Below are 22,356 nucleotides of genomic sequence, written 5' to 3'. Positions count from 1 at the left end.
GGTGAGGTTAAAGCAAGTTTGCATGGTCTCTTGCCAATCAGATGACAACCAATATCCACCCCCAACTCAATTATTTCTGCTTGAGCACCGACCCCCAAGGTACCTTGNGATTGTTTGTTCAGCTCTGTGAAAAACTTTTGGAATTTTGATAAAGATTGCATTAAGTGTGTAGATTGCTTTGGGTAGTATAGACATTTTAACAGTATTTATTCTTCCAATCCATAATGGTAATGATAAATGGATAAAGGAGATGTGGTGTGTATATACACACACACATATACATGACATATATATAACATGTATATTGCATATCGTATATTACATACATACAGTGGAGTATTACTCAGCCATAAAAAGGAATAAAATATGCCATTTGCAATGACATAGATAGAGCTAAAGAGTATTATGCTAAGCAAAATAAGTCAGAGAAAGACAAATACCAAAGGATTCTGAGCCCACAAGTGGAGAAAACTCCGGGTGAGGTTAAAGCAAGTTTGCATGGTCTCTTGCCAATCAGATGACAACCAATATCCACCCCCAACTCAATTATTTCTGCTTGAGCACCGACCCCCAAGGTACCTTGTTGATCGGTATCGGGAGTGACTTGTCCCCTTATTCTGGCCCTGGTGTGAGGACCGCACCTTGTAAAGGAACTTATTGTGGGAACTTCTTTAATTATGACAACAGACATCATGTCTCCAGAAGGTCCTGTTTCCCTCCATATTTTCTCTTGAGCTATTAACAGGCTAATGACCCTTACTCATAAAAGACTGACCTTTATATGTACAATTCTATTTCTACCGTTGCGTTAGTTCAAGAGGTTCATACAGCTCAACATGTAAATCAGCTAACCAAAAATGTCTCTCATGCCTTAGCTACTCAAGAAATCATAAAGCTAGACACAAAGGTAAATACACTTGAAAAGGCTATTCTATGTATTGGAAATGAGCTAAACTCTTTAAAGGTATGGTTGGCTCTCCGGTGCCATAAAGAATATAACTGGAAAATCAAGTCTTGCCCGGAGACAAAGAGCCTAACTTAAAGAGAAGGAACAGATAAGAGCAGAACATAAGTTACCACATTTACATTTGCTAACTGATGATGTATAGCGGCCACTTCCCTAAGGCCTACATTCCACAAACACCTTCCCTTACACTGGCAGCTGTGATGAGGATGGATAAGAGTATCTACAAACCTATGACTTGATCTTAGTGTTACTAAAATGTGAACACCCTGTTATTTTCTTAGCTACTCAACCTCACTATAATTGGGATACNGTCTCTCTCTCTCCTAGAAATAAATAAAACATTTAAAAAAAAATTCCATTTTCTGATGCCATATTATCATTTGACCTATAAATAAAGACACCAAAACCGACAGGGCAGAGATGCCTGCCTGGTGATCAGAAAGAATCTCGGGGCTCTCTCACTGCCTCCCTTGCCGACACTGTCCTTCCTGCAGGGACCCCTGGACCTGGCCGGAGCTGGACTCCAGCAGGTTTCACTTATATGTGAAATTAGTCAGAGAAAGACAAATATCACATGCCTTCACTCATATAAGGAGTTACGATACAAAACAGATGAACATAAGGAAAGGAAATAAAAATAATACAAAAACAAGGAGGGGGACAAAACATAGGAGACTCTTAAATACCGAGAACTGAGGGTTGCTGGAGAGGTTGTGGGTGAGGGGATGGGCTAAATGGGTAAGGGGCATTAAGGAAGCCACTTGTTGGGATGAGCACAGGTGTTATACATCGGGGATGAATCACTGGAATCTACTCCTGAAATCATTATTGCACTATATACTAACTTGGGTGTAAATTTAAAAATTAATTAATTAATTAAAAAAAGAAAGAAACCAAGAAACAGACTCTTAACTATAGAGAACAAACTGATGGTTACCAGAAGAGAGGTGGGTAAGGGAGTAGATTTATAGGTAATGGGGATTAGGGAGTACACTTGTTATGATCAGCACCAGGTGTTGTATGGAAATACTGAATTACTATATTGTATACCTGAAACTAACATGACATTATATTATCACTAACTGGAATTTAAATAAAAACTTAAAAAAAACACAATATTCTATTCTCATCTCTAAAGAAGAAAAATAATAGATATTTTTAGTATAGTCCTACATTTACAGAATAATTGAGCAAATAGTACAAAAGTTCAGTGTGTATACTCATCTCCCCCAACCCAGTTTTCCTCTATTATTCACAAATTGCATTAGTGTGATACATTTGTTATAATTAATGGGCCATTTCTGTTACAATTAAGGAACCAATATTGATACATTAACTAGTCCATAGTTTACATTAAGGTTCACTCTGTGTGTTGTACAGTTCTATGGGTTTTGACAAATGAATAATGACATGTGCCCATCATTTTACAGTTTCATACAGAATAGTTTAATTACCCAAAAAATATCCTGTGCTTCACCTATTCAGTCTACCCTCACTCCCCTCACATCCTGACTACTGATTTTTTACTCTCTCTGTAGTTCTGCTTTTTCTAAAATGTCATGTAGTTGGAATCATACAATTTGTAGACTTTTCACTTAGCAAGTTAAAGTTCCTCTGTGTCTTTTCATGGCTTGATAATACATTTCCTCCCATTACTGAATAATATTTCATTGTATGGATATATTAGTTTGTGGATTCTTTCACATGGTGAAAGACATGTTGGTTGCTTCCAGTTTGGAGAATTATGAATAAAGTCACTATAAACATTCATGGGTAGGTTTTTGTGTGGATATAAGTTTTCAATCCAATGCATAAATACCTAGGAGTGTGCCTGTTGTGTGGTAAAACTATGTTTAGCCGTAAGAAACTGCCAAACTGCTTTTCAAGGTGGTCCTACTATTTTGCATTTCCATCAGCTATAAAGGAGTAATATTGTTGCCGTGCATCCTTCCCAGCATCTAGTATTATCAGGATTTTAATCATTCTAATAGATAAGGGGTATAATCTCATTGTTGTTCTAGTTTCTACTTCCCTAATGACACATGATGACCAACTTATCATATTTTTATTGAACATCTGTGTATCTTCTATGGTACTGAATTCAATTTGCTAAGAAAAAGTTCATAAGCTTTATAAGTTTATAGTTTTATTATAACGTCTAATTTTGGTATCAGATTAATATTGGTCTGATAGAATGACTTGGGATGTAGTTTCCCCTTTTGAATAATTTTTTTAAAGTTTATTTTTGAGAGAGAGAGAAACAGGATGAGTGGGGGAGGAGCAGAGAGAGAGGAAGAGAAAGAATCCCAATCAGGCTCTGAATTGTCAGCACAGTGCTGGATATGGGGCTCGAACACATGAAACCTTGAGATCATTACCTGAAGCAAAATCAAGAGACAGAACTTAACCAACTGAGCCACCCAGGTGACCCTAGTGTCCCCTTTTTAATTTTCTGGAAGAGTGTGTGTAGAATTGGCACTATTTCTTCTTTAAATGTTTGGTAGGATTCACCAATGAAGTCACATGGGTGTCCAATTTTTTAAATGGGAATGTTTTTAAACTATACATTCAATTTCTTTTGTAGATATAAGGCTGTTCAGATTATTTCTTTTGGAGTGATTATGGATAGTTTGTTCCTTCATGGAATTTTGTCATAGATTTTACCCTTGGGACTTTTGGGCTTTGCTATGTAGGTACTGTGTGTTTACACTGACCATTAAAAACTATGCTGACAGCTTCTTAGGATTTTCTAAGGTTTGATTTGGAAAACTAGAATGACTGTATAGCAAAGCATAAAGCAATATAGTTAAGATGTCCTGAAGAAAATGTAGAAGTAGCTTTATTTGATTGTCACGTGGTCATGTATTATATAATACAAGTGAAAAAACTGAGGTTAAAGTAGAATATCCTCACATATAAAAAAAACTTTCAGAACTCTACTTTGCAGATTACAATGTGAACTTTTTTTTTTTTTTGAGAGAAAGGAAGCATGCAAGTGGGGGAGGAGGAGAGTGGGGAACAGAGGATCTGAAGCAGGCTCTGCGTGGACAGCAGAGAGCCCAACACGGGGTCTGAACTCATGAACCATGAGATCATGACTTGAGCTGAAGGCTGACACTTCACCAACTGAGCTACCCAGGTGCCCTACAATCTGAACTCTTAATAAGATTACTAAAAATTTATTTAAGAATATAACTGATAAAGTATTTTTGTTCATATAACTAAACCTCTTTTCTTTCTTCTGCTGGGGTTCAATTATTCACTGGTAAAAAAGAGGCATTAGACTAGATATTTGCTAATATTTCATCTAGATTTAAAAATGTTATTATTCCAATACTTAGAATTTACTGAAAAAAATATTTGCAAAGTTAACTATGAAGTGCTTAATCAAATTAATTTGAATGCAAGTATACACAGATGACTAATAAATAATTTGTAGATATTGTAAAATGAATTTTCCCCAAGTTTATTTACGTACAAGCTGCCAATCTAAAGTAATAGTGTTTTGGGAACAGAGAAAATGGGGTCACAAATAAAATCTTTACAACTTCATGTTCCAAAGGAAGGTCAATGTCTCTTGGAAGCTACCTGTTCAAAATCCATGTCAGAGTGACACTCCCTTTAGTGTCAGTGCTCTTCTTTATTAATCTTCCCAAAAAGAAAGGTAAAAATGAGTAATTTTGAAAAGACACCTTGGCACTATTGCAGCAGCTGTAAAGTACAGGACTAAATTGTGGGAATTTAAGTTCTTCATGGATCCTGGAAATCAGGGTTGTTTTTGTGAAGAACTTGATCAGAAACAAAACAGTTTCACTGAACATTATGTTGTCTGGGCACTCTTCAAGAGCACATGGACACAATTTATTCTCTAACAGGAGCCATGCTCTGGTTCAGATATAAAAGTTTCACAGAAAAACTCTGCAGGGTATGTGTAAAAGGAAACATTTAAAAATTGTATTATAATTACAACAGACTATAAAGATACAGATTTAGTCATTGTTTATGCTTTGCTCATTCTTGGAAGATTTTAAAAACTAAAATTTGTAATGAAAAAGTTCTGGAAATGTGTGTGGCTTACCATCCAATTTGTCTTTATATATAAGATGAAAATTACACATTTTGAATAAAGGTAACTTCAGGTCAATTTGGTGTTTTAGAAGCAGCATTGTGTGCAGCGGAAGCTTCTGGAAGTGCCCTGCAGCACATTCCCCCAGGCCCACCTTGGACTTCAGCCACAGCTGTAGCAGAGTTCTACTCAATCTTGGACTCACCTTTTGGTGATAACAACCCATCTCCAATGAATGTCCCACTTCTCCACTTTCTGACAAAGTGTCTTTTTCAACGCCATGGAGCCACCCAAGTGTATAGGCGAGAATATTACAGAAGTGTAGAGGAATAATGCCCTCAGTCATTGGGTCCAGGGCTAGTGGACTCATGGTCCATTCCAGTCCTTCTGGTGGACAATTCTGGGAAGGGGCTGTTCATTTCTAAGGAGGTGCTGGTCTTGGAATCAAGTCCGAAGCACCCACAGAGGAAATCTTGGTAATATGCCCTTGTATTTTCTTCCCTGTCCCATTCTTCCTACTCTCTCACTCCTGCCTCCTGGGGTTAATTCACAAATAAACTTCTTGTGCCTATGTGTTTGTCTCAAGATCTGTTTTAGGAAGAAGAGAACATAGGGCTTTGATATGATAGTGACCCTGGAAAGCAGAGCCTTAGGATGGGCTTCTAGAACTGGATCACTTACCCTATTAGGATAAGTAGGATGGTGGTAATCTCTGGTGTGCCTCACAATTCATAAGAATCTCACTGGTGGTGAATTGGGACAAGAAGCCATGAGTTATCCAGTGGCTCTGTCACTAGAATGGTTTGGGGGTAAAGGATTGTGGAATTGACTAGCATTTGTTGCCTTGGAAATCTTGAAAACAGGAAGTAAAAGACTCAGATCCATCAACTATCATCTTAGGGCACACTGAAAGCCAAAAGGCCAGTTTCACAGTAAAGAGACCATTATTTCCTCAGCCATAGGACAGCTGTGCTGAAAATCAGGCCCAGAGTTTAAGGGTGGCAGACTTGCAAAGGAGATGAAATGTGCAGCCTCCACAAGTTTGTTTTGCTAAAGTCATAGCCCTGATATCAGAGAATGACTGAGACTTGGGATGAGAAAATTTGAGTGGATGTGCTTGAGCAGCTTGAACAGCAATGCCAGCCAAAGCAGCTCTTTCTCCTTTACAAGACGAGAGCAGCCTTGCCTTACCTGGAGGTCATGGCGTTTTCACTTGAAGTGGATGCCTTCCATGTAAGATGACCCTTACCACCCACCTCAAGATTTAACTTGTCTTCCCCCACTGCCTTGAGAAGAATAGCTAATGTCAAGTTTCTGCTGAGAGAGAAAATATAGTCCTTGACCTGGAAAGAAATAGCCTATTTACTGAATTTTAGAACTGGCTAACAAGTATTGGCAGAAATCTGGAGAACATGTGTGGGAATAATCTTCAGCATGTCAGACCAGAGGGGGCAAAGGCTGGATAGGGAAGAGTTTATTGACATGAGAGCACTCTTATGACTCAACATTTAACATCCTGGCAAGGACATATGGTGCTAACAGGCTGTTGGGATGGCTTCATGGAACTTGGTTGTGATGGCCTACACTAAAAGAGATGGAGATGCTGAAACTGCCTTGTCAAAGTACTGAGGAAGAGGTCAGTGGTGGAGATGTAGGAATGTTAGAATGGCTTTATTTGTGTTGAGAGAACCAACCTACCATTTTCCCAGGAAGGATCTAGAGAACTCTCTTTACTAAGGAAATAAAGAATGTAACTAATGAGGGTGGCAATGACATGCTTGAGAAAAATCAGTGGTACTTACATCTCGTAGGCCAAAATTCACAGTCGGATATGATACCACAGAATTGGGCTCTCTAGTATTAACTGAGATGATAGGATTCCATAATGGCAGGTGGCAGTAATAGTAATGCTATCCAACCATCACTGGCAAAGTGGCAGTCAAGCTCCCTGGTGAGCAGGGATCTGTGATGGTGATTAATATACCATGATGTACCTGATGCTCAAGGTAGAAGTGAGTAGACTAGAGTGTGGCTTTACTTGTAAAAGCCAAAAAAAAAAAAAAAAAAAAAAAAAAAAAAAAAAAAAAGAAAGAAAGAAAAAAGCAAGAGCTGGTGAGAAGGTGATGTCAGCTATTATAAGGGAGAAGTACTTTCCTATAATTATTATTTCATGTCTATTGACCAAAAAGGAGGCCAAAGCCCTTTGAAAAATGCCACCTTTGTCACTACCTGTATACATAAAAAATACTTGCTCAGTCTTTCTCTAAAGAATCATAAGCTACTTGTCAAAGTAACTGTACAACGGAGAGAGGGGAATACTTAATCCTTTTAAAGGCTGTTGGATAGAGGGGGGAAATTGACTTGATATCAAGTGATCTAAAATGTTATCACTGTCCCTCAATTAGAGTGGGGGCTTAGGCATACCAGATACTAAACAGAGTCCAGGTTTCAGTCCATCTTATGGTAGTTTCAGCTGATCCAGATAGGTCCCTGTGGCTATTTCCCTGGTCCCTGAGTGCATACTTGGGATATTCTTAACAGCTTCACATTGGTTCCCTGACATATGGAATAAAATCCAAATGGTAGGGAGGATCAAGTAGAAATTCCTAAAATTTGTACCTTGCCACCCCAGCCAAGATAGTAAACCAGAAACAATACCGCATTGAGTAGAATTGCAGAGATTAGCATCACCTTCAAACACTTAAATGATGCAGAGGTGGTACCCTCTGCCTTCACCTGTATGCCCCTGCTAAATCACGAGGACCTTTGGAAAACAAGACTATCATAAACTTAACCAAGTGACAGTGCCAATTATAGCTTCTATGCCAGATATGAGACCTTCTTGGAACATATCAAAACAGCCTCTGGCATGGTATGTGACTGTTGATCTGGAAAACTTTTTTTCAATCATTAAGAATATCAACAGTATTTATGTATACATGTGAAGGGTAGCAATGCATATTAACCTATCACAGGGTTATGTTAACTCTCCTCCTCTCTTTCACTGTGTAGTCTGCAGAGATACTGTTATATTCCACAAAAGCTCATGCTAGTAACTTGTACTGGTGAATCAAGCTAATCAGATTTGGTGAAGAGGGAGTGGGAAGGATCTTAGTGCCCTATAAGACACACATAAGCTAGAAAATGGAAGTTTCAAATCCTTGCAGGTTTTAAGCGTTCAATGGTCTGGAGGATGCTGGGACATCCCCTCCAAGGTAAAGGACAAGTTATTGAACTTGCACCCTCTACCATTAAGAAAGAGGTATAGCATGTTGGGGATGTTGGCTTTTGGAAGCCAAATAGTGCTCTCACCTATTTATGGGGAGATTTGGAAGGCTGCCAGTTTCAAATGGAGCCCAGAGCAGAGAAGGCTGTGATATAAGGTTCAGGCTGTGATATAAACTGCCCTGTTGCTCTGCTGATTACATGACTGATTATCCACTGACACTACACAGATACCTGATGCAGGACATTGTGTAGCATTTCTGGCAAACTCTAATATAAAGTTAACATCACAGATCTTAGGTTCTGGAGCAAAGTCATGCCTTTTCATTGTTTGAAAAACAGTTCCTGGCATACCTCCATACCAAACAGAAACTAAAAAATCTGATATCAAGTGATTAACTAGAGCTACCCATCATGAGGCGGATGTTATCAGATTCACCAAAACATCAGGTCAGATAGTCCCAGTAGCAATCTATCATTTGATGGAAATGATACATTTGGGATCAAACCTGATCAAGTGCAGAGGGCATGTGTAAGTTACATGGACAGGAAGCCTAGATTCCTTTATCACTTATGTCTCTTACACTAATGCATATTCTTCAACCTATTCTTTCTTTTTTTTTTTTTTATTTTTAGGAGAGAGAGAGACAGCGTGAGCAGGGGAGGGTCAGAGAGAGAGGGAGTCACAGGCTGAAACAGGCTCCAGGCTCTGAGCTGGCAGTCAGCACAGAGCCCGACGCGGGGCTCGAACCCACGAACTGCGAGATCATGACCTAAGCGAAAGTCGGACGCTTAACCGACTAAGCCACCCAGGCGCCCCTTCTTCAACCTATTCTTATGATCTCATGGGGAATTCCCTATGATCAGTTGTATCAGTTATTTATTGCTACAGTAATGCCATATAATAACCAAAAAAGTCCTTATGAGAATCAACAATGAAGATTATTATTCACACATCTAGGGCCTGCTGGGAATTGGCTAGGCATATGTTCTAATCTTGGCTAGGCTTGCTCACATTTTGGGCTTGGCTGCTGGATGACTGGAACAACTTAGCTCTGCTCCACATGTCTTTTATTCTCCATCAGACTATCCCAGTTATGTTCCTATGTCAGTGGCAGGGGCACAAGAGAAGGCAAGACCAATCATCCAAGTATTTTTCAAGCCTCTGCTTGAATCACATGTGCTAACATTCTACTGGCCCAAAGCAGAATCACATGGCTAAGTTCAGAGTCAAAAGGCGAGGCAGAATGCTCCACCCAGAGAAGGAAGGCAATGCAGAAGTATATGGCAAAAAACATGGAGATGGGGGAAGTGAAGAACTATGGCTATTTTGTGCAATACTAACATACCAAGTGACAGATAAGGAAAAATTAGGCCTTGTTCAGGGATGGACCAGCTTGATAAATTGGTGTGAGATGACAATGGCTGGCTTCTACACTATAGCCTCTCTTAGAGGGGGCAGTATAGATTACTGGTGAGGCAAAAATCTTCCTGATGGACAGAGCTTCAAATAGTGCCCTTAGTCAGCCATGTTGATAGAGAAAGACATGGCTTGAGTTAATGATTAAAAAACAGTCTTTTTGATTATGGCAAAATGTGCAGATTTTTGTATCATGGAATGTCAACTCACCTGAAAAAACAAAGATTAGGCAGATAGAGTGATTCCAGTAGATTTCAGCCAGTCTTGTCTTTACCCACTCTAGGCTTGTACAATAAACCCATGAATGTAGTAATCATGGTGATAGAGATAGGAGGAGGTCATGTATGGACCCAACATCTTGGTTTTTCTCTCATTAAGGCTGCTTTAGTTACTACCACTACTGAATATGTGCTCTGTCAGCAGCAGAAACCAATAATTTGGGACCATTCCTTTATCAAAGCCAACTGGCTACTTGGTAGCAAGTTGTGTGCATTAATTTCCTTTCATGCTGAAGGAGGAATTCATTCATTCCTATACTAATCAATTGTACTCTTAATAGTGGCTTGCCTTCCTTTCCAGCAGTACCTCTGCTGTCATTACTACCTAATAGTCTATAGAATTACCAACATAGTATCCTGCATTACACTGCCACGGATCAAGGAACTGTTTTATAGCTAACAAAGAACATGAATTATTAGATCCATGGTCCTACATATACAGCATTATCCAGAAGCAGTTAATCTAGTAGAACAATGAAATGGCCTTTTATAGGGTCAGCTTAGGCATCAGCTCAGATATGATATCCTGTAGGATTAAGGTCCTATTTTCCAGGATAGGATACATGCAGTATACCAATGGACAGTATATGATTCCCTGTTCCCAATTGCGAGGTGCAGGAACCAAGAGGAAGGAAATACGATTGGCCTTTCTTACCGCCATTCCCAGTGAGCTACTTGTAGAATGTGTTTCCCATTCCTACCACCTTAGGCTTTGCTGGATTGGAGGTCCTGCATCCTGACAGGGTAAGGGAAATAAGCTGGTACACTTCCCCCAGGAAGCACTGTAAGGACTCCACAAAACTGAAGCTACAGATGGCAACTGGTCCTGTTGGGTTGCTCATGTCTGTGGGACAATAGGCAAGAAAGGGGAATTAATATGCTGTTTAACATGAGGAGCTAGAAATGTGACTACAAAAAGAAACAGAGAGAATATGTCTGGAACTCGGGTGATTCACTGGGGGCATGTCTTGATGTTTCCATGCCTGATGTGAACAGTGAACAAACAGTTGTGATAATCATAGCCTAAAAAGGGCAAAGTAACCAAGACCCTAGATCCCTGAAGGGATGAAGGTCTGGGCCACTCTGGCAGTCAACCAAACTAGACTAGCTGAATTTCTGGCAGAGAGCAATGAAAATCTCAAATGGCTGGTAGAGGAAAGAGATGATGAATATATTTTGGCCTTGGGTTTAGTTGTAGTAACAGAACTGTAGCTCATCTAATCTTCCTGGGTAGTCTTTTATAGACTGTTGCTGACCACCGCTTTGAAGACTCAGTGATAGAATGGACTTAGCATGGGACTCAAGCAGTTCTGAATTATTTATTCAACAACAGACATCTCTTTTGCCAAACATCACATCCCCTTGTCAACTTCTGATATCAGCCACAACTACATTTAGACAGTTCGGAACTCAGACTTACTTGTCCTTTTTTGCTAGTGAAATCCTACCACAAGTGTGAGCCATGCATTTTTCTGCTTTCTGTTCCAAGTTCTTTTTCAATGTTGGGGTAGCCTGCCTTCCCGTATAAAAGTATAGACCAGAAGTGCTGGGGATGGAAACTAGTCAATAATTATCTTATCTGTATTACATGAATATTTTGAGGAGGCATTTTGTAAACTTCTCAGGTCTTAAAGTTCATAATGGCAACCTTGATGATATATTTTTGTATGGGTTTTCTTCCTCTTGCTCTTCCTGTTCTCTTGCTTTTGCTTCCTATGATCACCTCACAAATGCCATACTTACCCTCAAGTCCTTTTCTCAGGGTCTACTTTCAGGTGGGCTAAACTAAGATGAGCACCATTAATCAAATGCATTTATATATCTTTCCATGTAAGTATTTTAGAGATTTTCTAGACTGCGCACAAATAATTATTCATGAAGAATTATTTGCAAGGTGAAGTGTGGACAGCGTTTTATATTAAAAATTTTTTTCTCTTCAGGCAATAAAAGAGTTGATGACATGATGCCTGCTCACTCTGAAACCCACTGAAACTACCTTCAATTCAACTTCTATCTGATAATGTTCTAAGAATATGTGACATTTTGATAGTATATGAACTAATGAACAAGTGGTGAAAAGCTCTATATGCTAATAAATACTACCAATAAATCCCAAATTCATAATTTCTATGACATATAAGCTTCAAGTTGTCACCAAAAATTTAAATCCAATATTAGTCTCTGCCAGAAACTTCTTTAGCAATTCTTATAATACAAATGCAGTAATGCTTTCCATGCTAAAATAGTCACAAAAATTGAATAACTCACTTAGCCAAATTCACTTATTTGCATTGAGTCTATTTTTGATCACCAAACTCACACTGACTTCATTTTCAATGCTCATCACATCCTGAAGTCTCCCACCTTGGTATCTGCAGCACTAAAGGCACTTTATTTTGGTTATTCTATTTTTCAGTATTTTGGTAGATAATAAATGCTTTATTTTTTTTAACATAAAGGGAGTTTGGTGGTAGATATATGGCCATTTGATGTTTTTATGACTAAGAGTTCAAGTTCAGGTTCTCTTATAAAATGTAAATGTATTATAGCCACACATGTATATGTAATTGTTATCAAATTAAGCTTAGTCACTAAAAGAAGATTCACTATCTGAACTTTCTTCTGTATTTTTTTCACCTTCACCATCAGGCACTGGAGCATCTGGCCTCCTGAAAGAGAAGGAAACAGTTTGGTTTTTCCAGTTGAAAAAAAGCTTTACTAACTGTAACCTAGGTTCATCCTAGAATATTGCTGTTAATAAATCCGCCAAGTCTGCGTCCTTAGCTGAGAGAGTCCCCCAGTCTCCTCCACAGCATGCTTCTCTGGCTTTTCCAGCACCCTGAGGATTATTAGTGCTATTCCTGTATGGGCCACAGTGCTGTTTTCTCTTGCCAGTCCTTACAGCATGTGCTAGTTTAGCACTTTCTNCGAAAGTCGGACCCTTAACCGACTAAGCCACCCAGGCGCCCCTAGTTTAGCACTTTCTGCTTCTCATTACATGAAGACCCAACTACAGACAGAGATGAGAGATGTGGAGAGGCTGGCATGACCAGTGCTACATCTCTGTAGCCTCCAAGTATACAGGAGGTACAAAGAAAGGAAAGCTAGAAATGGAAAGAAAAGGAAAATCTTCATGTTCCAGGAAAGCTGCAGAAAGAAATTTAGAAATTGAAGAGAGTTAAAGAATGGCCATTAAGAAACATAGGCAATATGGAATTTTTGCAGGGGAGAAGAGGAGCTGGTAACAGAAGGTTTTTAATGTTTGTTGAATGTTTTCACTTATATTTTATCTTCATAGAATGAATGTAAAGAGTATGAGCTGGTGAAAATAATGTCTTGGAGATTCCCTAGGCAAAACAAGGAGATGGGAGAATGATTCAACTCGACTTTGCAGGGACATATAATAAACCAAATGAAATTTTATAACAAACCAAACATTCAACTACATAAGTTCCATAGTGTTTGCTAGTAAATTATCTAATCAATATGGTAATACTATCATTCAGCCTCTATTCACTCTTACAGAGAAAATAAGTTAAGGAAGTAAAGTATACTTTTGGGGAAACTAAAAGAGAATAGAAGAATAACATAGCTGCTCTGTCTTAATAATTGAGAACTACCAGACTTATTTCTCCCTCAGGCTCCTTGATTCTTATTAAAGATTTAGGACACCAACCAATAAAAGTCTTCTTTGTCATAAATAAAATCACTGTCACTAAAATTAAAAAAATGTACCATGCACATTTAGTTATTAAAAATTATGGCTGAGTTTTGGCTTATGGTTTTTAACATCATATCTGTCATACTACAAAACAGAAAGAAATGCTGGCATTGCTCCCCAGCAATGGGTCAAACATAAACCATTTGCTCTGCTGCAGTTTTAGATTAAACCTATGAGGAAATCATATACACTCAATACAGTAAAACTTAGCTGGGTAAGGCATTTTCTAGGCTTTGACTAATACTCCATCTGCCTAAAATACTAACATGAGACCAAAGTCTTCATTGCTCTCCATAGAAGGAAGAACTCTGGAACTATTAGGCATGAATAGTGGGCACGTTTTCCAAGTAAATTTCTCTTCACTATATTTGTGATTTCTTATCACCTTTACTTTGTTCAAAAGGAAAAAAATTACCAGAGGGAATTTGAATACTACATAAAAATTGTATCTATGGCAGCTCAAACAAAGAATGTATATGATACCCCTAAAATAAATGCTGCTTAAGGGTAAAAGCAGCTTAAGCCTAGAAGGAGCTGAAATTATATAATTAATTTATGTGTGTAAGCATTTTTAATACATGTGGTCATCAGAGCTGTATAGCATAGTCGTTAAGAACACATATTCTGGAGCCAGACTTATTGGATTTAAATCCCAGTCTTGCTACATATTTGGGCAACTTTGGGGAAGCTAGGTACTACTTAGGATACAACGAACTGACTGGATTACTATGATGTTTAAAATTAATTATTATATGTAAAGTATGTCAAATAATATCTGGCACATAGTAAGTATATTAAATAAATCCTATCTTCTGTCATCATTGTTGTCGTCATCATCGTCGTCGTAGACATCGTCATCATCATCATCATCATCATCATCACCACCACCACATACCCACAATTTTGCCAGGAACTGTGTTAGGTGCTAGAGATACAGAAATGAATAACAAGTAGTTCCTGCCCTGAAGAAACTGATATTTTAGGGGGATATTTTAGAGGCAAACAGAAGTATAAATTATTATTATACAATGTGATTTACATAAATACAGTTGTAATAACTATGGTTATGTAAAAAGAGAAAGTTAATTCATTTTATGAAGTTTGGTCAGAGAAGATTCCAGAGAAGTGGAGACACTTGTGAAGGCTTTTAGGATATAAGTAGGAGTTTCTCAGAAACAGAAAAGGTAGGAATAAGTGAGGAGGAGAGTGTTCTGAATAAAGAAAAAAATGGGAATGCATGCTGCATTTGGGAACTAGAGTATAAAGTAATTACAGTTAAAATTTGATGAAATTAGAGCATATGGTAGGAGTAATAGGTATGAGAATTTCCTTCTTTTTTTAGGATAAATAATATTCCTTTTTACGCATATATTACATTTTATTTATCCATTCACCTGTGGATGGGCCTTTGGATTCTTCCAACTTCGGGCTACTGTGAATAATGCTACTATGAACATGGTATACAAATACATGTTTGAGTCCCTGCTTTCCCTTCTTTTGGGTATATATCTAGAAGTGGAATTGCTCAACCATATGGTAATTCTGTGCTTAATTTCTTGAGGAATTGAAATACCATTTTCCATAGCAGTTATATCATCTTACATTTCCACCAACGGGGTTGGTGGGATTCCAAGGGTTCAATTTTCTTCCTGTTTTTGTCAATATGTGTTATTGTTTGTATTCATTTATTTAAAAATAAATTTTATGCTACTTTGGCTTGGAATTGCTAGGGAGACAAATGAAAAAGCATATACTAGTTCCTTTTGGGTATAAAAAAAAGAGAAAAACTTCAAGATAACCATGAGAATCAAATGAAGTAATATATATCAAATGAAAGCTTTATAGAAATGTTAATAATAAGACTTATAATAATACCAGCACTTCCAGCATATCCTTAGTGGGAACAAAAATTTAGCTTTTTGTCTTAGGATCAGAAGTGCTCTTTCTTGATCCTGTAATATGAGCCTTTTAGGTTGTCTTTCATGCAAAGTTTTTCTTTAATGTTTATTTATTTTTGAGAAGGAAGTGGTTAGGGGCAGAAGAAAGGGAGACAGAGGATCCAAAGAGGGCTCTGTGCTGACAGCAGAGAGCCCCATGCAGGCTTGAACTTACAAACCATGAAATCAGGACCTGAGCTTAAGATGGACTTTTAACTGACTGAGCCACCCAGGTGCCCTTCGTGCAAAGAAGTTTTAAAGATATATTTGAAAAAGTTACTACCTTAAAGTACTGGCCTAAAGTTTAGTTTCGCAAAATTGAGATGATTCACTACTAAAATTTGAAGATGAGGACTTTAAAACAGTCTATCTTAAATATATAAGTGAATCACTGAAAAAGAGTTTATCAGCAAAATACAGAAACACATATAAAGTCAGACGAACCTTCACGATGTATCATGCATGTTTTTTAAAAATCTCAATCTACAGTGGGTCAATGATAAAAAAAAACTCTCTAGGTTGGTAGCTACATTTTAATAAGCATACTTATATAATTTGTGGCACTAAGATTATCTAAAAAGTCTTTTTTTAAAAATTTTTTTAGTGTTTATTTTTTGAGAGAGAGAGAAAAAGAGAGAGTGCACCCGCGCACGGGAGCGAGCCGGGGAGGGGCAGAGAGAGTGGAAGACACAGAATCCAAAGCAGTCTCCAGGTTCCAAGCTGTCAGCACAGGGCCCAACGCATGGCTCGGCTCGAACCCACAAGTCATGAGATCATGACCTGAGCTGAAGTCGGCTGCCCAACCAACTGAGCCACCCAGGCGCCCCAAGATTATCTAAAAAGTCTTAACAAAATAAAAATTGTAGAAGTTTAACTTTAAACTCATTACTTAGTCTAATTATCTTTTAAAATAAATATAAAATTTTTTAAAACATTTATTCATTTTTTGAGAGACAGAGAGAGACAGAGTGTAAGAAGGGGAGTGGCAGAGAGAGAGGGAGACACAGAATCTGAAGCAGGTTCTGGGCTCTGAGCTGTCACCACAGAGCCCAATGTGGGGCTTGAACTCACAAACTCTGAGATCATGAGCCTAGCTGAAGTTGGATGTTTACCAACTGAGCCCCCTAGGTGCCCCTAAAATAAGTATTTTTAAGTTACTTATTAAAGTTATTAGGCTGACTTTAACAAAAAAAATGAACAAAATTTAGAAAGGAAAGGGGAAGGAAGAACTAAACATATACAAATCAGTACTTTTTAGCTTATCAGATGCCATGTGCAAGTTGTTTTTGATACTCACCTTTCTCCCACTTATGTGAATCAAATAAGGATGTCAATCACAATCCCTGTTGCCCCCATTATTTCCCTATACCCTTCCTTGTTTCAGTCACATAATCCAGGCTTGGCCAATCATTAAGAATCTTCCCCTGGGAAGAGAGATTGATTCAAGGGAGGGCACAAGACCCAAGCAGGGCCAATGTTTCCCTAGAAATGAGGTATGCTATTCCATAGTTTATTTTGTTCAGTTAGCAAAACTAGCAATGTTAAAGTCTTGATAACTGCTAATTCCTTGTCTTCAAGCAGTAAGCTCATCTGTAGTAGGAGAGATGTGAATGATTATGCCAAGGAGTAAAGGTGGAATGGGTGCTAGGAAAGAGAGAACACCGGTCAGACAGCCAGCAAGCAATGATGACGCTGAGCCCCTAGATCCTGCCCTACTCTTTGGACCTTCTTCGCTATGTGAATCAGTAACTTCCCTTTTTGTTTAAGCTAGGTTGAGCTGGTTTTTACTATTCTGAATATGAAAAGTCCTAATATACAAATATTGTTGGTTTAATTTGTTTTCGTTAAGGAGATATTTATACTTGTGCTTAAAACCACAGCCACTTTAAGGATAAGGACACAAAAACCATATAAACATACTCTGCAAAAACATTTTTTAGTGTAGATAGTTTAAAAATATTTTTCATTTTCTTTAAACATAAAACCATTGAATTTAAAGCAGACTGACAAAAACACTGTTAGTAAAAATATTGCTAAGTAGGAGTTTACAGGGAAAGAGTATAGTAATTATCATTCAAATCACTTTTCAATATCAACTATAGCACACATAGAGCTATAATGTCACATGATACTGTTGTCAATGAAGCATGTTCTGTCATAGCTCTAGGCAATGGCAATGGATGGTCTTCAGGAAAAAGCAAAACACTAAATTCCTGAACCAAGATTCTACTGACTATATAAAGGCCTCTGGAGTGGTTATAAAAATGACAATTTAGACTTTGATATTATAGTAGCTAGTGAGACTTATTTCAGTATTACATTTACTCAAACTACACATGCTTTGGTCTTTTTTCTTCTGAATGCCCATCAACATAGGTATATCCTGTCCTTTGTTGTGGTACATAGATTCTTGCAGCCAGGGAAACAATGTAATGCCTAATACTATAAAGAAAAAGAAAGTCAGCCCGCCTGTAAGACTAGCTTTTGCCATTTATCTTGGAGTCCTTTACTTCCCAACTGCTCCTTTATCTTTTGCTTACTAGTCATTGGCAGGCCAAAACTGCTTTTTAATACTATCTCTTTAATATTTCTATTATTTGTCTCACTCTTGTGATCAAGGTCTCTAACACTAGACCAATGACAATATTTTTACATTGTTTTTTCCTGTCCTGTACTTTATAGAAAGTCTGCCAGCCAGTCTGCCAGCCAGTGGTTGAAAATTGATAATTACATTGAATGGGATTCCAGCTCAGTAAGAATTTAAAAAATGGAAGCAGTAAAACTATTTTTGGAATTGTTCATTTGGAGAATTGAGGTCTATCCCATCCTCAACCCTGAGCCAAAGCCCAAACTTTAATCCATTACATTGTTGTGTAGCAGGACATAAACAAAGATCACTGGCAGAGAAGGAATTCCCTTAGAGGGCTGGACATCCTTTCAATATAATTAACAGAAAGTTTTCTTGCTTTCCAGTATCCTTTTGGTTAACACAAATAAATCCCCTCTGGTAAGAGTGATAAGTAGGCTGAGGTAGTTACTTTTATTTCTGGCAACCATAACCAGTCATTCCATAGTCTGGAAGGAGGTATAAATGTCTTTTGCTTAAATATCTCCAGGACAAATGTCAATGAGTTTGTTCAGTTCAACGCCTGCATAATAACTTGACTCAATTAGATGTTTTCATTAGCCAAATCAATATGCAACACCCACTTACATGAATGGACAGATCACCCAAACAGAAAATTTATAAGGAAGCATCAGCCTTATATGACACATTAGACCAGATGTACTTAAGATATATAGAATCCTCCATCCAAAAGCAATGGAATATCCATGCTTCTCAACTGCATATGGATAGATCACATGTTAGGCCACAAAACAAATCTCAATAAATTTAAGAAGACTGAAATTTTATCAAACATCTTCTCCACTCACAATGGTATGAAAGTAGAATCCATTATAAGAGTTAATGGAAAAACTACAAAATGTGGAGATTAACAACATGCTACTGAACAACCACTGGGTCATCAAAGAAATGAAAGAAGAGGGGTACCTGGATGGCTCAGTTGGTTAAGTGTCTGACTTTGGCTCAGGTCATGATCTTGTGTTTGTGGGTTCAAGCCTTGCATCAAGTTCTGCACTGATAGTGCGGAGCCATCTTAGGATTCTCTCCCCACCTTCTTCTGCCCCTCCCCTGCTGTACTCTCTTTCTCTCTCTCAAATAAATAAACTTAAAAGAAATCAAAGAATAAATTTAAAAAATGCCCAGAGACAAATGAAAAAAAGTATACGATATATCAAAATCTTTGGGATGTAGCAAAAGTAGTTCTAAGAAGGAAGATCATAGCAAAACAGGCCTACAACAAGAAAAAACAAACTCTCAAATAAATCATCTAACTTTACACCTGAAAGAGTAAGAAAAAGAAGAAAAAATGAAGCTCAAAGTCACTAGAAGGAAGGAAATATTAAAGATCAGACTGGAAATAACAGAATAAAAACTAGAAAAGATCAATGAAATTAAGAGCTGGTTCTCTGAAAAGATAAACAAAATTGACAAGACTCTAGCTAGACTAACAAAGAATAAAAGACAAGAGTCTCTAATAAAATCAGAAAGGAAAGAGAAATTACAACTGACACCACAAAAATACAAAGGATCATAAGAGATTACTAAGAATGATTACACACCAAAAAAATTGGACAACCTAGAAGAAATAAGTAAATTCCTAGAAATATTCCATGTTCCAAGACTAAAGAGAAAGAAAATCTAAATAGATCAGTTACCAATAAGAAGAGTGATTCAAAAAAAGTCCAGGACTAGATAGCTTCACTCACAGTGAATTCTACCAAACATTCAAAGATTTAATATCTATCCTTTTCAAACCCTTTCAAAACCTGAAGAGGAGGGAATGCCTCCAAATTTATTTTAGGAGGCCAGCATTACTCTAATACCAAAATCAGACAAAGACACCACATACATATGCACACACACATACAAACACACACACATTACAGGCTAATATCCCCTGATGAACACAGATGCAAATATCTTCAACAAAATATTAGCAAATTGAATTCAATAATATATTAAAAGGATCATATAGCATGATCAAATGGGATTTATTCCAGGTATGCAAGAATGATTCAAAATCCACATATAAATCAGTGTTATATGCTACATTAGTAAAATGAAGGACAAAAATCATATTATCATCTCAACAAATGCAGAAAAATCACGCGATAAAATTCAACAACCACTTATAATATCTCTTAACAAAGTAGATATAGAGGGAACACATGTCAACATACTGAAAGCCATATATAACAAATCTATAGCTAACATCAGTCAATAGTAAAATGCTGAAAGCTTTTTTCCTCTAAAATTAGGAATAAGACCAGGATGCCCACTATCCCCACTTTTATTCAACATGGTATTGGAAATCCTAGCCATAACACTTAGATGAGAAAAAGAAATAAAAGGCATCAAATTGGAAAGAAAGTAAATTTGTCACTATTTGTGGATGACATGGTACTATACATAGAAAACTCAAACAATAGCACCAAAATACTATTAGAACTAATAAATGTTCTAATGTTATTAGTAAAGTAGCACGATACATAATCAACATATGGAAATTTGTGGTGTTTCTATAATCTAATAAATTATCAGAAAGAGAAACTAAGAAAACAATCCCATTTACAATTTCACCAAGAAGACTGGGGTACCTGGGTGGCTCAGATGGTTGAGTGCCCAACTACGACTCAGGTCATGACCTCACAATTTGCAAATTCAAGTCCCACACTGGGCTCACTGCTGTCAGCACAGAGTCTGCTTTGGATCCTCTGTCCCCCTCTCTCTGCCCCTGCCCCACCTGCACTTTCTCTCTCTCAGAAATAAATAAAACATTAAAAAACACAGTTTCACAAAAAAGAATAAAATTCCTAAATATAACTTGAGTTGAAAGACCTGTATACTGAAAACTATAAGACATTGATGGAAGAAACTGAAGAAGACACAAAGAAAAGGAAAGATATCCCATGGTCATGGATTGGAAGAATTAATATTGTTAAAATGTCCATACTATCCAAAGCAGTCTACAGATTCTATTCATTCCCTATTGAAATTCCAATGGCCTTTTGGAACAAATAATTCTAAAATTTGTATGGAACCTAGCCCTAAAAGCTAAAGCAATCTTGAGAAAGAATGAAGCTGAAGGTATCGTGCTCCAATTTTAAACTATCGTACAGAGCCATAGTAATCAAAACAGTTTGCTATTAGAATAAAAACAGACACACAAATCAAAGGAACAGAATTGACAGCCCAGAATTAAATCCACACATATATGGATAATTGATTTATGAGAAAGAGTCAAGAATATATATTGGAGAAAAGGCAGTCTCTTCAATAAATGATGTTGAAAAAACTGGACAATCATATGCAAAAGAATGAAACTAGACCACTATGTTATACTACACACAAAAGGTAACTCAAAGACAATTAAAGACAAGAATGTCAGATATGAAACCATAAAATTCCTATACAGGAAATACACACAATAAGCTCCAAATACACAAATATTTTTGTGGATCTGACTCCAAAAACAAAGGAAACAGAAGCAAAACAAACAAATGGGATTACATCAAACTAAAATGCCCCCTGCACAGGGGTAAAGGTAACCTACTAAATGGGAGGAGATTTTTGTAAATCATATATCTGACAAAGGATTAATATCTAAAATATATGAAGGGCTTATAAAACTCAACAACAAAATAACAAACAACCTGATTCAAAAATGGGCTGAGGATCTGAGTAGACATTTTCTCAAAGAAGACATACAGATGACCAAAAGGCACATGAAAGCACCTTCAACATAGCTAATTATTAGAGAAATGCAAATCAAAACCACAATGATATATCATCTGCCACTGGGTTGAATGGGTATTATTGAAAAGACAAGAAATAACAAGTGTTGCTTAGGATCTGGAGAAAAGGTAAGCTTCATAAACTACTGATGGAAATGTAAATTGGCACAGCCATGTTGGAAAACAGTATGGATATTTCTCAAAAAATTAAGAAGATATGATCCAGCTATTTGACTTCTGGGTATTTATCCAAAGAATACAAAAATGCTGCAAAGATATTTGCACCACTATGTTCATGCAGCATTACTTATAATAACCAAGAAACGGAAACAATTTAAATGTCCATCATTGGATGAGTGGTTAAAGACGTTGTAGTGTGTGT

At 37.3% G+C, this 22,356-nt stretch overlaps 1 protein-coding gene and 1 long non-coding RNA gene across 9 annotated transcripts in view; one reads left to right on the top strand and one right to left on the bottom strand.

Annotated features, from left to right (window-relative positions):
• Positions 1-22,356, bottom strand: part of WASHC3 (WASH complex subunit 3) — a 120,814-nt gene that overhangs the window by 61,277 nt on the left and 37,181 nt on the right. For 5 of the 8 annotated variants that reach the window (XM_077772268.1, XM_077772269.1, XM_077772272.1 and 2 more), the window contains one exon: positions 11,257-12,625. The exons of the other annotated variants lie outside the window; for them this stretch is intronic. In XM_077772268.1, coding sequence (XP_077628394.1) covers positions 12,541-12,625 — 85 coding nt within the window. In that variant the 3' untranslated portion in view covers positions 11,257-12,540. Of the gene's footprint in view, positions 1-11,256; positions 12,626-22,356 lie in introns of those variants that run through there. 8 annotated transcript variants of the gene reach the window in all.
• LOC144238452 (uncharacterized) lies at positions 4,059-5,604 on the top strand. Its single transcript, XR_013337124.1, has 2 exons — positions 4,059-4,106; positions 5,125-5,604. It is a non-coding gene; the product is annotated as an uncharacterized LOC144238452 (long non-coding RNA).

This window comes from Crocuta crocuta, unplaced genomic scaffold (genome assembly GCF_008692635.1).
Source record: "Crocuta crocuta isolate KB4526 unplaced genomic scaffold, BGI_CrCroc_1.0 scaffold216, whole genome shotgun sequence".
NCBI lineage: Eukaryota > Metazoa > Chordata > Mammalia > Carnivora > Hyaenidae > Crocuta > Crocuta crocuta.
Note: the sequence above shows the minus strand (reverse complement) of the source record. Positions and strands in the feature narration are given on the sequence as shown.